This window comes from Mytilus californianus, unplaced genomic scaffold (genome assembly GCF_021869535.1).
Source record: "Mytilus californianus isolate M0D057914Y unplaced genomic scaffold, xbMytCali1.0.p SCAF_11, whole genome shotgun sequence".
NCBI classification, from domain to species: Eukaryota; Metazoa; Mollusca; class Bivalvia; order Mytilida; family Mytilidae; genus Mytilus; species Mytilus californianus.
Window position 1 is genome coordinate 53,399,546 of NW_026262593.1, and position 14,085 is coordinate 53,413,630.

The window sequence follows — 14,085 nt, forward strand, 5'->3', positions numbered from 1 at the left end:
GTCTCGAATTTCTGCAAAGGCTTGACAAAAATGTTGAATACGGACCAAAATTGCACCTTGCAAAAGTGAACCCACGGATCTATCCGACTAGTTGAACTATTTTTCAGCTCTTTCCTAACACGGGGCACCACATTTAAAGAAACCATTCCGACCAGACATGACTGCTTTTTTATTACTTCCAAGCGACTTAAGAGCCGACCATATTTGAATGTTGAAGTCGTCTTTGGCGGATGCATACATCATCCACGCAAGACCTCTGATCCTTTACTAGCTTCAACAGTAAACTGTTTGACCGGTAACACAAAGGATTATTGAATGATGGATAGGTGGATGTTTAACATACAATGGAAAATTTGAAATACAAGACCGACATGCTGAGTCGGATTTTAAACATGCTTGTTCTCGCAGGAAGACATGTCACTCTGATGTGCTTAGCGGAGAATCAGCAAATACAAATTTTCAAGTCTTTAGGATGACCCGGCCGGGATCGAAGCTGCCATCTCTTGCATTTGATACGAGCACGCTTAATGGACCTCCCATAAAATTTGAGTCAAAGTGACATGTTTATACATTGTATAACAATTCAATCAAGATCTGTAAGCTGCGAACTACATTCAGCAGGATGTAAGAACGAGTTAATATACATTAATGAACTAATATAAAAAAATAATAAGATGTAGTATGATTGCAAATGAGACTACTATCCACCAGAGTTCAAATGACGTGGAGATAAGTACTTGCACTGTATATGTCACCGTACGGCCTTCAACAATGAAAACAAAACGCAGCGTATTGCAGCTGTAAAAGGCCAAAGACATGAAAAATGTGAAACAATTCACGCGAAAAAACTAGCGGCCTCATTTATAAAAATACAATTTGCGAAAAAAAAATGTGACAGACATGAACGAACATCGACCTCTTAATTACAGACACCTGACTTGGAACAGACACATAGAGAATACGTGAACTATATGTATATTTGTATATATCCTCTCTCTGACTCCATAATGCTCATACCGAAACTTACTTTTTTATATAGTGATATTCTGATTGCATTTTACTTTTACATACACAGTCATGTTAAGCTAAAATCCTAACATTGTTTATTACTTACCTTTGACAACAAACAATTTATTCAGTGTTATATATCATATTTACATTACGTAAAATACAACATCTGTTATTAGTAAATGATGTAAAATCATTAATTATTCCGTTTTTTCTAGGACTTAACCCATGAAATCGATTTAATCATCAATAAATAACAGTATCTACATATCTATGGAGGTTGAAATCAAAAGCCTAAAGGTGTAAATATAACAACAATACATTTCCTACAAGTGAGTTTAGATTGGGTGTTATCATTTATGTATTCTCAAATTTTGTATGCCATTTTCCTGTATTTTTTTCCCCAATTATTGCCTTTTCTCAATTCCCTTTTTTTTTCGCCAATTTTCTGTATTCTTTATGTTAACTATTTTCAGTGGCGGATTCAGGGGGCGAAGAGGTCTTGCGCCCCCTTTTTCGATTGGAAAAATATATAATTTTTAGCATAAAATCGTCCAAAAAGTTCTCTCTCTGCACGGCGATATATCATCGGTTTTCTGCTAGAACGCCACCTTTCAAAAAACCCAGATTCGCCCCTGATTATTTTCTCTTCTGTAAACCCAATCCAGACCCTCATAAGGGATATCCTCTTTAAAGATTTGTCCAGATTTGTCCATGTCAACTGAAATTTGAAATTAAGCTTGTTGCCTTTGGGTTTGTCTTTTTTTTTTGTCGTTTAATTCCACTTTAAGCGTACTTTGCTTTTACATGGCGACCAGTTATATTGGTGAAGGAAGCCCGAGTACCGGGGAAGAACCCCGACGTTAGGCAAGAAAACTGGCTGAATCCTTGTCAATAAACGAGTCGAACACATCACCGCATGATTTGTCACGTTATTTCCATCTATATTTACCGACAGATTATCTTCAGTTAGTTTTTTGGTTCAGTAATGAACAATACTGCATGGTGATGTTTAATGGTTACTAGAACACACCCGCGAAATCGCGGGTATTTAGAGTTTGATTGAAAGTATGTAAACTGTTGTAGGATGAATTTTTGTAAAAGATTTTATGTCTGGAGAATTTCAGAAAAGGTATCAAACTGAGTCATAGGCACTTGGAGACACGACAATTATTTTAAGTCCTCTCCCTTTTTTCCAAAGTCCGTTATTTGTTTTCCTCTCTGTTAAATTCCATGATTTTCGCGTTTCTGTATACTATGAACATACATATATAATTATAATATAAATAAAGTGTATTTGCTATTGACTATCAATTCCAAGTTTCTTCTCCACGGCGATCACTGCTATATTATATAGAGAGTTTCTAAATATCATAGGATTATAATCATAGTATACATGCAGAATAACGCGAAAATAATTGTCCTGTCCCCGAGTAATTATGTAAATTATGTTTATAGAGGGGAGTAAAGGGGGGGGTGGTATCTGCACGGAAGAACGCGAAATAAAATGGCCATTTCACGATGAGCGAAAAATTAAAAATTTCTTGCACGTTGATCTTTTTATCGATTTCAAGAAGCACGGTGAATAACGAACCTTTTTCACGGCTGCACGTGAAATAAAAAGTGGCAAAACACGTTGCACGAAAATAACCCTTTACCCCCTCTTTTAAAGTTTAAAATCGGAAGTCTTGGGTATCACTTAAAAGTCGGTCTGATGACGGAAACAATATCCGGATGGCTTTTTCTTCGTTTTTCTCCCAAAATAACCCAAACTGAATAATCATAAGAATGGATGACAAATGCGACTATGCATGGTACCTATAGGACACAGAGGCATGATGATTCATTTATTGGGGAAGGAAGAGAAGCGACACACAAAATGAGGTCTTCTCGTTTAATAGTATAGAAGATATCAGAGACATTAACGTTCCGCTATTGCACGATCACCGGATAGTTGACTTGTACGCGAGATTACCCTGAGTTTTTGTTGGGTTTTGTGTTATTCAATGTATTGTTTTGTGTACCTTGTGTATCTTTTTGATTGTCATATTTATGGTTTTTCTTTAACTTATAATTTTAGATTGTTCTCTTGGTATCTTCACGATCTTTTTAATATTACAAAGTTACACTAGTCTATTTTAGCCGCATGTTTTCGCATTTTGGTTAATTTGAATTTTTATATTGTGATGAAAATGGTACAATAAAATCCTTAGCGAGATTTGAGATTATATAATATTCAAAAAGGGATTGGTATCAATATTATCTACGTCATGTGGTCTATGGTGGATAGTTATTTCATTGGCAATCATACCACATCTCCTTATTTTCATAATGATTGTTTTTGTTGATTAGTTTGCCTTGGACTATTATCTGCGCAACAGTCCTTTTGTCACGTCCATTCCAGACATACGTACACATTACAGCTCCAAAAAGATGCTTTTTACAGAAAAATGAAATTGAAAAGTGTGTTTATATACCTCATCTTTTTGCAAATAAATATCATTATTTCAGAAAAATATTTAAAATTGATCGACATTTTAATTAAGACCAAAAACTATCACAAAGGTGAAATTTCCACTCACTTTGCTGAGTTTGAACGTGAAATATTGATCAGGTGACATGTTAGGAGACCGTACCATTTGATATTTGGGGGGAGGGGGGTTTGCGGATTGACTATTTATTTTCAACTATTGCGATCAAATGGTCCTCATGGCACATTGTCAGTCTTTTCAAGATGCACCTGCACACGAAATTAATGGGCTGTATGATCATATGTCTCTGAGAACTGCGGAAGCGCAGACGAAAACGTAAACAATTGGCCCTCAGCCTCGTTTAGGCAAACTAAAAAAAAATAATGAATTGGTCGACTAAATTTAATTTATTATCTGCATGATTTTAAATCATTTACACTTTCAAATTAAAACTGGGTATATTAGTCAATACAATATATGTTACATTATGTATCATTATATATAGTGCAATTGCGATTGGCTAAAAGGAAGTCATCAAATGCCTCAATACAAGTTTTATGTTTTTTGTCTAACTGAATATTAAAAATACGATATTTACGACTAACAGCATTCAAAACAAATTCCTCTAGTATCAATTATAGTAATAACAAGCTAAATATGCATCCCTGAATGGTATATAATCTTTGGTTAGATAGTTTCTACGTTATTGGAAAGCATGCAAAGTCCCTGTGTACGTTACCTTATTGAGTCATTTAATCTGTTATCAACAAAAAACAAAACAACATATTTAAAAACGTAGAGATCTAAAAATCTAAAACATATAAACTGTTAATACAGAGATATGTCTCGCCCGTGTTACCTAATCATCTAGTCTATCGTTGCAGAAGACCCAATATTTCCAGAAACTATTTCTTCTTTAAAATTCTAGATTTCAAAGCACTTTAACTTCACATTATATATGAATATATTTCTATTTTATTAAAAACCAAACAAACAGCAAGTGAAATACAATGGGAAACATAACATTCTTGTGAAAACAATTACAACAACTACTTTGTGCATTTTACCCATTAGTCCGATTTTTTTTAAGCATGGCTACGATGAAATGATGACGTGATAACTGCATGTGCAAACTTTGATACTTAACGTACCTCTCCGCGTATGAGAGCAGCACAACCGGACTGATGACACTTCTCGGCTAATTCTGCTGCTGTTAGTCCGTCATTGTCCGTTATATTGACATCACATCCGTTGTCTAACAAAGCCTTAATCACCTGAAACAAAACAAGGAACTTAGTTATATCTATATACATATATGTATGTATCTATCCTAAGCAGCATCTTTATACAAGACCCCATATCGGATGTCTAGCAGTACCGTGACCTAGTCAAATTACAATGCAATATTCAAATCAAATTTTTATTGCCATAATACTAGTACTTTATACATCAAGAATGTGACAAAACAAAAACAATATTTAAGTTAATATGTCAAGTCCCATGTCCTCCTGGATGTATGATCTAACGATAAGGATCAATGTCATTTTATATACATCATTTAAATCTATAAATTGTACATTTATTTTAAAAAATCAAAATAATTTTTTCTAACAGTACTGTTCATTTCATGTTGTAACTTGAGTATTCAATCTGATTGTACTTTTTGCATAATTTATCTTCTCGTGGTATTTTAAAATTTTTGAACCATGGTAAGATGATGTTGCATGGTGGTTAAGAAAATAAATTCTTTCTGTCCTAGTTTAATTAGTTAATTCTGAATCTATGGCATCTGCACTTATCTAATTTTACAATTAAAGAAGACAACATCTGTGTACAAGATAACAATTTATTGATAAATTATTGTTTGCTTAAAGTCTAGTGGCAAATATTTTATTCATATTCGGGCTAGGACATCTTAATGAGGGTGTGGATGGGAGTTTACAGAATAGAGAATAATGGGCAAAAAATATAAAGAATAGAGAAATTGGACCAAAAAAATAAAGAATAGATAATAATGAGGTGCTAAAATATAAAGAATAGAGAATAATAGGCAAAAAGTATAAAGAATAGAGAAAAATGGCATTAAAAATTAAAGAATACAGAAACGAAGGCCCCCCATCCAGACCTTCATTAATTATTAAGACTCTGGTTGTGCAAAGTGTGTCAATCCTGATGAAGGGCTAAACTAGAGAACGAGAGTATGTTGAAAAAGGCAAAATTCTTGACATGCAACAGGCCACCTTCAGACCCCACAAATATGTGTTGAAAAAGGTTGTTTGACGTTCAGAGCATGAAACTTTCTCAAAATCAAACATTATCATTACGACAGGACGTGGCAGCTGTATATCAATTTACCCAACTAGCCATCTTCATTAGCGCGGAATTCACTACCGGATGAGAAAAGCCCATGGATGATCATTCTTCCATACCAAGCACATTTAGTTTTTCCGAGTTTTAGCTGTTAGTCCCCATTTTATTCGGAGGAGTCCCCTCTTTCCTTTTTCAAGCAGATTAACACTTAACAGATGGCATCTTTGCTCTATAATCTTGAAATATTTCTGTCATTCAAAAAATCCATAGTGAGGCAGAAATTCTCAATATTCATAATTTTTTCAAGTAACTAGCCAAAACTTTGTACAAAACAATTCAAACTGGCGTCCAGTGACTTTGATGATACGATAAATCTTGGGTGTTGTTCAATCATTACTTGTCAATTTATTAATATTAAGTGTCGTTACCTGTGATAAGGTTTCAACAGGTGAGAGATAACACCTGTCATACCTGAGATTAGAAGGTAATTGTTTTCCAACATCGACACCACCCTCGAAGATAGCGAACATGTTGGTAAACACCAAACTATGCACTGAGTTGCATAATGGGAAGATTACGTAATTGTGAGGATTTGACTCGCCCTTGGCTGTACGAATTTTTTTATACTGATAACATCTTCCTACGACAGCTTCAAAATATGTTTTGGTGAAATTAACACGATACAAACACTAAAAAGTATTCCTCCCTGGTGACGTCGTCAATAAAGAGGAATCTTAAAATTTTGAAAACTGTACATCATGATCGACGTATATATTGAAAAGTTTGAAACCTAAAAGCAAAAAAAAAACTTAAATCAAATGTCCTACACCGTTTGAAACTTGATTGGTACGCTTTAGTTCTAGTAGGATAGGACTTAAACGTGATTTGCCTTGATTGTTAAGAAAATCATTTAACCTATATAAAATCCACTGCAGCACCTTAATTGGAAAACTTGCTATGTCAAAGGCTTTGAAGTTGTTTTGATTACTTTTGTACCGGGTAATGTTAAAAGCCATTGTTTGTTATCAATAGAAAAACAAAGGATATGGGGTATCCATACATGACACAATATCAGTTCATGCACGGCAAAATGCACACATAGAGCAAATGCTTTAATTGCTGTTCCTCATCTCAAAGTCACAGTGAGGCCTTCAACACGGAGCAAAAAAACTCGCACATCATTGTAAGTTTAAGATGGCCCCTAGCACCGGTTTGAGCGGAATTATTTGCAAACTGAAATAATTCGGGTTGACTTTGTAAGATGTATCGCCACAAAATCGGACCAGGTGAAAAAGAACTTACTGGAAAGTAGTACATATTTAAAACAAAATAGTTCCTACTCATAGGTGTAAATAATATACATGAAATAATTCCCACTGGACGGTAGAAAGTACTCGGTTGATTCATTGTATATTTTTATTTGTCCCTAATGATATACATGAAATATTTGCCACTGGACGGTAGAACCTATTTGGTTGATTCATTGTATATTTTTAATCGTCCCTAAATATACATGAAATATTTGCCACTGGACGATAGAACCTACTCGGTTGATTCATTGTATATTTGTGCTTGTCCTTAATGATATACATGAAATATTTGCCACTGGACGGTAGAACCTACTCGGTTGATTCATTGTATATTTGTACTCGTCCCTAATAGTATACAGGAAATATTTGCCAGTGGACGGTATACAAACAAAAGTCAATCAGTTGCGAAATGTGTACACTAAATTCAACGCAGATTGACAAAATATACATATTAATTGTTGACATATTATTATCAAACATTACGATACAGTATTAATACCACCCTTTCCCTTGAGATTTTTCATTGTATTTTATAGTACAACCTGAATACAAAAATCAATCAAATTTGCTATAAAAATCACGTTTTATATTGTATAACATTGTATTAACTCTGACACAAATATCGTTTTATTAGAATTACTCTGATAACAAATATATCTCCAAATAAAAAATAGATTACAACACTGTAATAATTGTAGGATTTTTACAGGTGTAGACATAGATCATATATCTTCTTCCGTATGTTAGTAAAGTCCTGTCCTGTAAAATGATATTCGGGGATGAGACCATAAATATATTTGGTGATTTTTCCGTATGTAAGTAAAGTCCTGTCCTGTAAAATGATATTCGGGGATGAAACCATAAATATATTTTTTGATTTTTTATTTGATTTTTTTTTTTTGGGGGGGGGGGGGTCCATTTTTTACCAAATATAGACAAACCCGATCCAAAAATATCCATGTCGAATCCGTCAACCACCATCATAACAACCATTATAAAGAACCAATAACTTTATAGAGCAGATGAAAGTTATTATTCGAGAAGTTGCCGCTATTTCATCCATTCTTTTTATTTCGGTATGGCAATACTTATTCCTGCACATGTTATACCAGGATTTGAAATGAAAGACTCACAAAATGAAAAAGACAAAGGTAAATTTATTCCATAAAAGGGAAGATGCATCCTGAATTTGAGTGCAATTAAATAGTTAATAGAATGGAAATATACACATAATAAGTACAATTTCAACCATCAAAGTATCGAAGCACTGGTTACTAAAGAAAACTGCATGGTTCCTACTCGGACCGGAGGTAGGGTTGGCTTGGATTAGACAGAACGTGATAGCGCATTAAAAGACCCTGCAATGAGTCAAACAGATGCCTTCTCGTTGTGGGTGTTTCAGTCCAAATTCCCTGCCTTTATCATGATCAACCAACTTTACAGAACCTTCTTGATTTAGGAGAACCACGTGTATCCCTTGGGATGTTCGTAGTCCTTGTTTAAATAAATAAAGCATAAAAACTGATTTATCGCTAAACGTATTCTCCGATTATCCTGAATATGTCACGATGTTATAAATATTTGCTACTGGACGAATATGTGTAAAATATTTGCCACTGGACGAATATGTGTAAAATATATGCCACTGAACGAATATGCATGAAATATCTGCCGCTGGACATTTACCAAACATAATTAATCAACCGAAATAAAGCATGTTGTATCTTACCTGAAAATTACATGCACAAAAGCCAAAGTTACCTGGGTGTAACATGCACAAAAGACAAAGTCAAAAAGACGGGTTAATAACTTCCTGATCACAGGGCGATAGTAAATATCTGTTCATCACGTAGAGATAATGTGCAATTTTACAATGTCATTGAAAAAAATAACAAATTGGGGTTATCTACCTGAAATGTGTGAAAAATGCTCTTTCAACGAGCAATCTTATAATAAAGAGATTTAAAATCGTTCAATCGTTCATGAATTCTATCAAAAAGGACAGAAAACTAAATTATCATATTGCGGTCGTTTTTACTCACGCCTACAAACATTGTGAAAGTTAGTACTCCCAAAATGAATTGTTCATTTAGCTTAAATGTATTTAATATACTTCTGTTTATTAGAATTATTGTAATGAGTTAAAACCGGATTGTTCTACTAGCTGCAACTGGTCAAAAGCACATCGTGCAAAGTTGATTAGTGGTTGATTCAGTGTTGATTGCAACGTCCAGTTGTCGATATTTCAGGCGTATTCAGCATTAAGCATGAAAGAGAAAGAAGATACTGAAGAAAATTTTTTTTAAAAAATCGCGACTTAACGACAAACCACTAAATAGAAAAATAAAGACTAAACATCACGGTCCCCTTAAAATAAACGGGGAGGGGAGATTCAGGCCCTGCGGAATGGTAAGTAGATCCTGCCTCATATATAATCTATGTCAATTTTCTATCATCATAAAACACAAAAGCAGCAAACATATAATTCGTCATTGCTCCTGTTATATAAACACGAATACAAAACAAACAACATAAACTTAATTGCTTTTATAACAAAGTAAATATAAAATAGGACTTCAGGTCATATTAGGTTATGGAAATGGTAATAGAACACGTGAGTGATTGTTTGTTACTGAACGTCAAATGGCAAATATTTCAAGCAAATCCAAGACGCATATATATATATTAAAAAAAAACTAAATTTTAAATAATGATATACAGGTTATGCTTCCGCGATGAACATTCCTTCTCCTCAAAATAGAATTAAATCGTAATCTTCCACTATGAATAAGATCAATCGATTTTTAGTTTGGTTCACGCATCCTACAGTTTTATGAATATTTGTATAATATTTGACTTCATATCAATGGTGTTTTAAAAAATGTACATGTACTTCATATAATCACTCAATTTTATATATTTTGAAGGTCTTCTGAATTGAACTATGCACAACTATTCCAATGTAAACAGAATATTGACATACAAAACATATATATGGATTTTGAAATGTATAGATATATGTATTCCACACGAAGATTTCATATCAGCAGAATTTGCTCTCTTTAAAACAAGAATGTGTCCATAGTACACGGAAGCCCCACTCGCACTATCATTTTTTTATATGTTCAGTGGACCGTGAAATTGGGGTCAAATCTCTAATTTGGCATTAAAATTAGAAAGATCAGTATCATAGGGAACATGTGTACTAAGTTTCAAGTTGATTGGACTTCAACTTCATCAAACACTACCTTGACCAAAAACTTTAACCTGAAGCGGGACAGACGGACGGACGGACGGACGCATGGACCAGAAAACATAATGCCCCTACTACTATCGTAGGTGGGGCATACAAATAGAAGTAAGATTAACGTATGCAGATCCATGCAATACTTTTATGCAATTTCAGTTATGTTGTAGAAGTACGCATGTATTCGTGTTGATTAGTTTACCTTGAGTGGACATCAATTAGTGCGATCGCGGATTCAGGTAATAGCAGCGGATTCGGGGAGAGAGGGCGTACCTCCCTCCTTTTTTTAACAGAAAAGTATATGTGTAGTCATAAAATCGTAAAAAAAAGTATGTCGCTTCACTGCTCTTTGTGCTTTTTTTTACCATTACGGACAATTACGCCTCCTCCCGTTTTATCGTACCCTGGATTCGCCTCGAGAAAGTTAATTCAGTAAGTAAATAGCCTGGATGACTTGTCAAAGTTTTATTTGCTAGATAAGATTGTCAAAAATTCTGTACATGCAGACTATTTTGTGCATGGCTACGCCTTTAAATTGCAGGATACTTTAATTTTTCGTTTTATCATTTACTCCTACACTGAACACATGCTTTAAATACCTCACTTAGTATAAATGCACTATATGTCGTGGTTTTTCCGTACCCCAAAATAGTTTATGAGGTCCGTCAAACAAAAATTGGGACGATTGAAATAATATTAAGGAACGGCCGTATAACTTTGAGGGTGACCATATATTTTTTTTTTCATAATTTGTTCTGTACTATACAACCACCAAAAACTTATTTTTTTGAAGTACTTAACAATAAATTAAATATATTAATTGTCCACCCTTCTCTGAAAATTTTAAGTTTTTTCTAAGTTAGGAATATGTACTTTTTTAAGACTCACCTCACTCACAGTAAAATGGTCGTTCCATTACTTTAATACTATATCTGAATAAAAGTTTATCAGAAAGGGTAAACGTCAATGAAGCAGCAACCTTTACAGTGGCGGATCCAAAAGGGGGTGCGAAGAGTGCGTACGCCCTCCCTTTGGTCGCCAAAAAAAAAATAATTACATCATTTATTTCGCGATTTATATGATTTTTAGCATGAAGTCGTACCCCCTTTTAAAAATCCTGGATCCGCCCCTGCTTTAAATACATTAAAACAAAACACCTCTATGAAAAATGTCAATGAGAAAACAACCCAAGGACAAAAATATCCAAGGCGTGTTTGTTACGAAGTACCCTTTACAATATGTTTTGTTTTTTTTCTCAATTTATTTGAATTATTAAGTAGCAATAAGACATATATTAAGGTTTTGTTCTACAATGAATTAAATCACAATTTCAGGGCATTTATGACTTTATACATTGTATATAGAAAAATACGCGTTTAATGACATTTTAATGCATTTATTGGCCTGCATAATATTCTCAAAATCAACATAAGAAATATTTTAATAGAATGGCTGTACTAATGTCTTATTGTGCAAAAAAAAACTAACTCTAAAGACATGAATCAAACAATCAAAAAATCATCTTTACCTTTAGAAATGATGTATGGTTATTCCAAGGTTAGAACTAATTTTGACTGGGATGACATGAAAGCAGACGACAGCTGGTGTGACGTCACACAGGTAAGAAGATTGTCATCAACCAGATCAATGAAGGCTACCTTTTATAGCGAAAAAATAAGGAAAACTTCATTTATCTTTTTATTTAATCATCTGTTGCAGGTATATTCAAACAAAAGTAAAGATCGCCCTACTATACTTAAAAGACAAAGTAAAAAAGATAGTGTCTTCAGAGGCAGATCCAGGTTTTTGAAAAAAAAGGGCCCACAAAGGCAACGTAAGAAGTGGGATTTGTAGAAAGTCTAAGCATTAACAATATATGTAGCTACATAAGCCCCCCCCCCCCCCCTTTTTAATCCGTCTCTGATCTTTCAAATGGTACAAAAAGCAACCGTGTTTGCCGCAAAGTTTTTAATAAGTTAAACATGACACTGTAAGTTGATGGGGGTCTGGATGGGGGTCTTTCATTTCTGTATTCTTTATATTTTTTGCCCATTATTCTCTATTCTTTACTTTTTTTTACCTATTTTTCTCTATTTTTTTTTTTTTTTTTGTCCTGTTTTTCTCTATTCTTTATTTATTTTGACATTTACTCTGCACATTTTGCCCTTTTACCTCTCCTCTGTAAACCCCATTCAGACCCTCGTTGATTGTATCCAGGACTTAATTCGCCATATTCTTTCCATCCAAATATTTCTTTAAATAAACTTTTATTGATAATTAGGCTTTATGCTTGTATATGGTTACATGTTGTATGTACCTTTGGCAGTTAACATTATACAACTGTACTTCGAAGTATTAAATGATATTGTTTATTTTGACTAAAATTTAGTGAAGCTGACTGCATATATATATAAATGTACAGCTTACTTACACATGTATATTAGTATTAAACTACAGTGACACTAAATTGGGAAAATGTGCCTCTCATTTTGTCTCAAAACAAGAATAAAGGAGATGTGTACGATTGACAATTAGAAAAATAGCAACCAACATACAAAGGTGTTAGAACAACGACAGATCACCGTATGGACTTCAACAATGAGTATAACTCCGGTACCGTTGAGTACGCTATCAGATCTCAGGGGTGACAAAATGCGAAACAATTCAAAATAAAGTGACGCTACCAAAATTCAAACTTGATCTGTATTTTGTAGTAATAAGCATTGTGTATAAGTTTCATAACATTTTGTTGAGGCAAACTAAAGTTAGAGAACGGAAACCAAAAATTTAGCATTTTTCCATTTGTAAAGGGGCTTAACTCTAGAACGGTTTAAGTGACGCCACCAAAATTCAAACTTGATCTGTGTTTTGTGGTAATAAGCATTGTGTATAAGTTTCATAACATTTGGTTGAGGCAAACTAAAGTTAGAGAACGTACGGACGGACGGACAAGGGTAAAACTTAATGTCCCCTCCGCTACGGCGAGGGCATAAAAAGAACACCAATGGACTGATTAACACCAAAAGAATTAACAGAAAACAATAATGGCATACGGCAAGCAACGAAAACCACAATTGGGAACACATATCCTACCGTAATGATAGCCGGTAAAGGATGTGATACCAGATACAAAGATTTGGTTCCAACTATAGAACTGAACACCATCAAAGTATACGACTTAAAACAAATGTCGGCTGTTCGACTACACGTATAAGTGTATGTTAAATATGTCCGTTTTCATCGACTTTTAAAACATCTAGTTTACACAAAGTGGCTGGTAACAGATTTTCCCACACCTTCGATAATTGATCTCTAAGTTCCGCTTATTTGACAAGTTTGAGAGATAGTTTTTTAAATTTAAATTCATCCACAACCGCAAACTTAAACATCTTTGATATTGATATGGCCATTGATTGTAGCTTGCGACCAGTGTTTAAACGGCAATAGGTAACTGACAGAAGTTTATAATGACAGTACACAGATACTGCAAGTGGAAGATGGGGTAAATGTTCAAATAAGCTTGTCCTGCATACCGAGTTAAAACAGCATTAGAAAGTTTGAGTAAAACCCTTAAAAATAAGTATAAGATATAATTCATTAACGAAAAATCTAAACAACGGGATTGCTACTAAATAACACAAGTAACCAATAAACAATACAAATATGTAACATTTAAAATTTTAAGTTTGTTTTTTATTTATTTTTTCTTTTCTAAATTACTTAAGAGATAGGACAGATT

The 14,085-nt window shown here is 33.9% G+C and overlaps 2 protein-coding genes across 4 annotated transcripts in view; both read right to left on the reverse strand.

Moving 5' to 3' along the window:
• Window positions 1–14,085, reverse strand: part of LOC127720312 (uncharacterized) — a 416,307-nt gene that overhangs the window by 357,545 nt on the left and 44,677 nt on the right. The gene's annotated exons all lie outside the window — the stretch shown is intronic.
• Window positions 1–14,085, reverse strand: part of LOC127720301 (espin-like) — a 52,760-nt gene that overhangs the window by 22,867 nt on the left and 15,808 nt on the right. Inside the window, exons 1-2 of one of the 2 annotated variants that reach the window (XM_052226867.1) lie at window positions 8,829–8,897; window positions 4,631–4,753 (exon numbers count right to left, since the gene is read on the reverse strand). In XM_052226867.1, the coding sequence (XP_052082827.1) occupies window positions 4,631–4,753; window positions 8,829–8,873 (168 nt within the window). In that variant the 5' untranslated portion in view covers window positions 8,874–8,897. Of the gene's footprint in view, window positions 1–4,630; window positions 4,754–8,828; window positions 8,898–14,085 lie in introns of those variants that run through there. The other variant, XM_052226866.1, reaches the window with a different exon arrangement.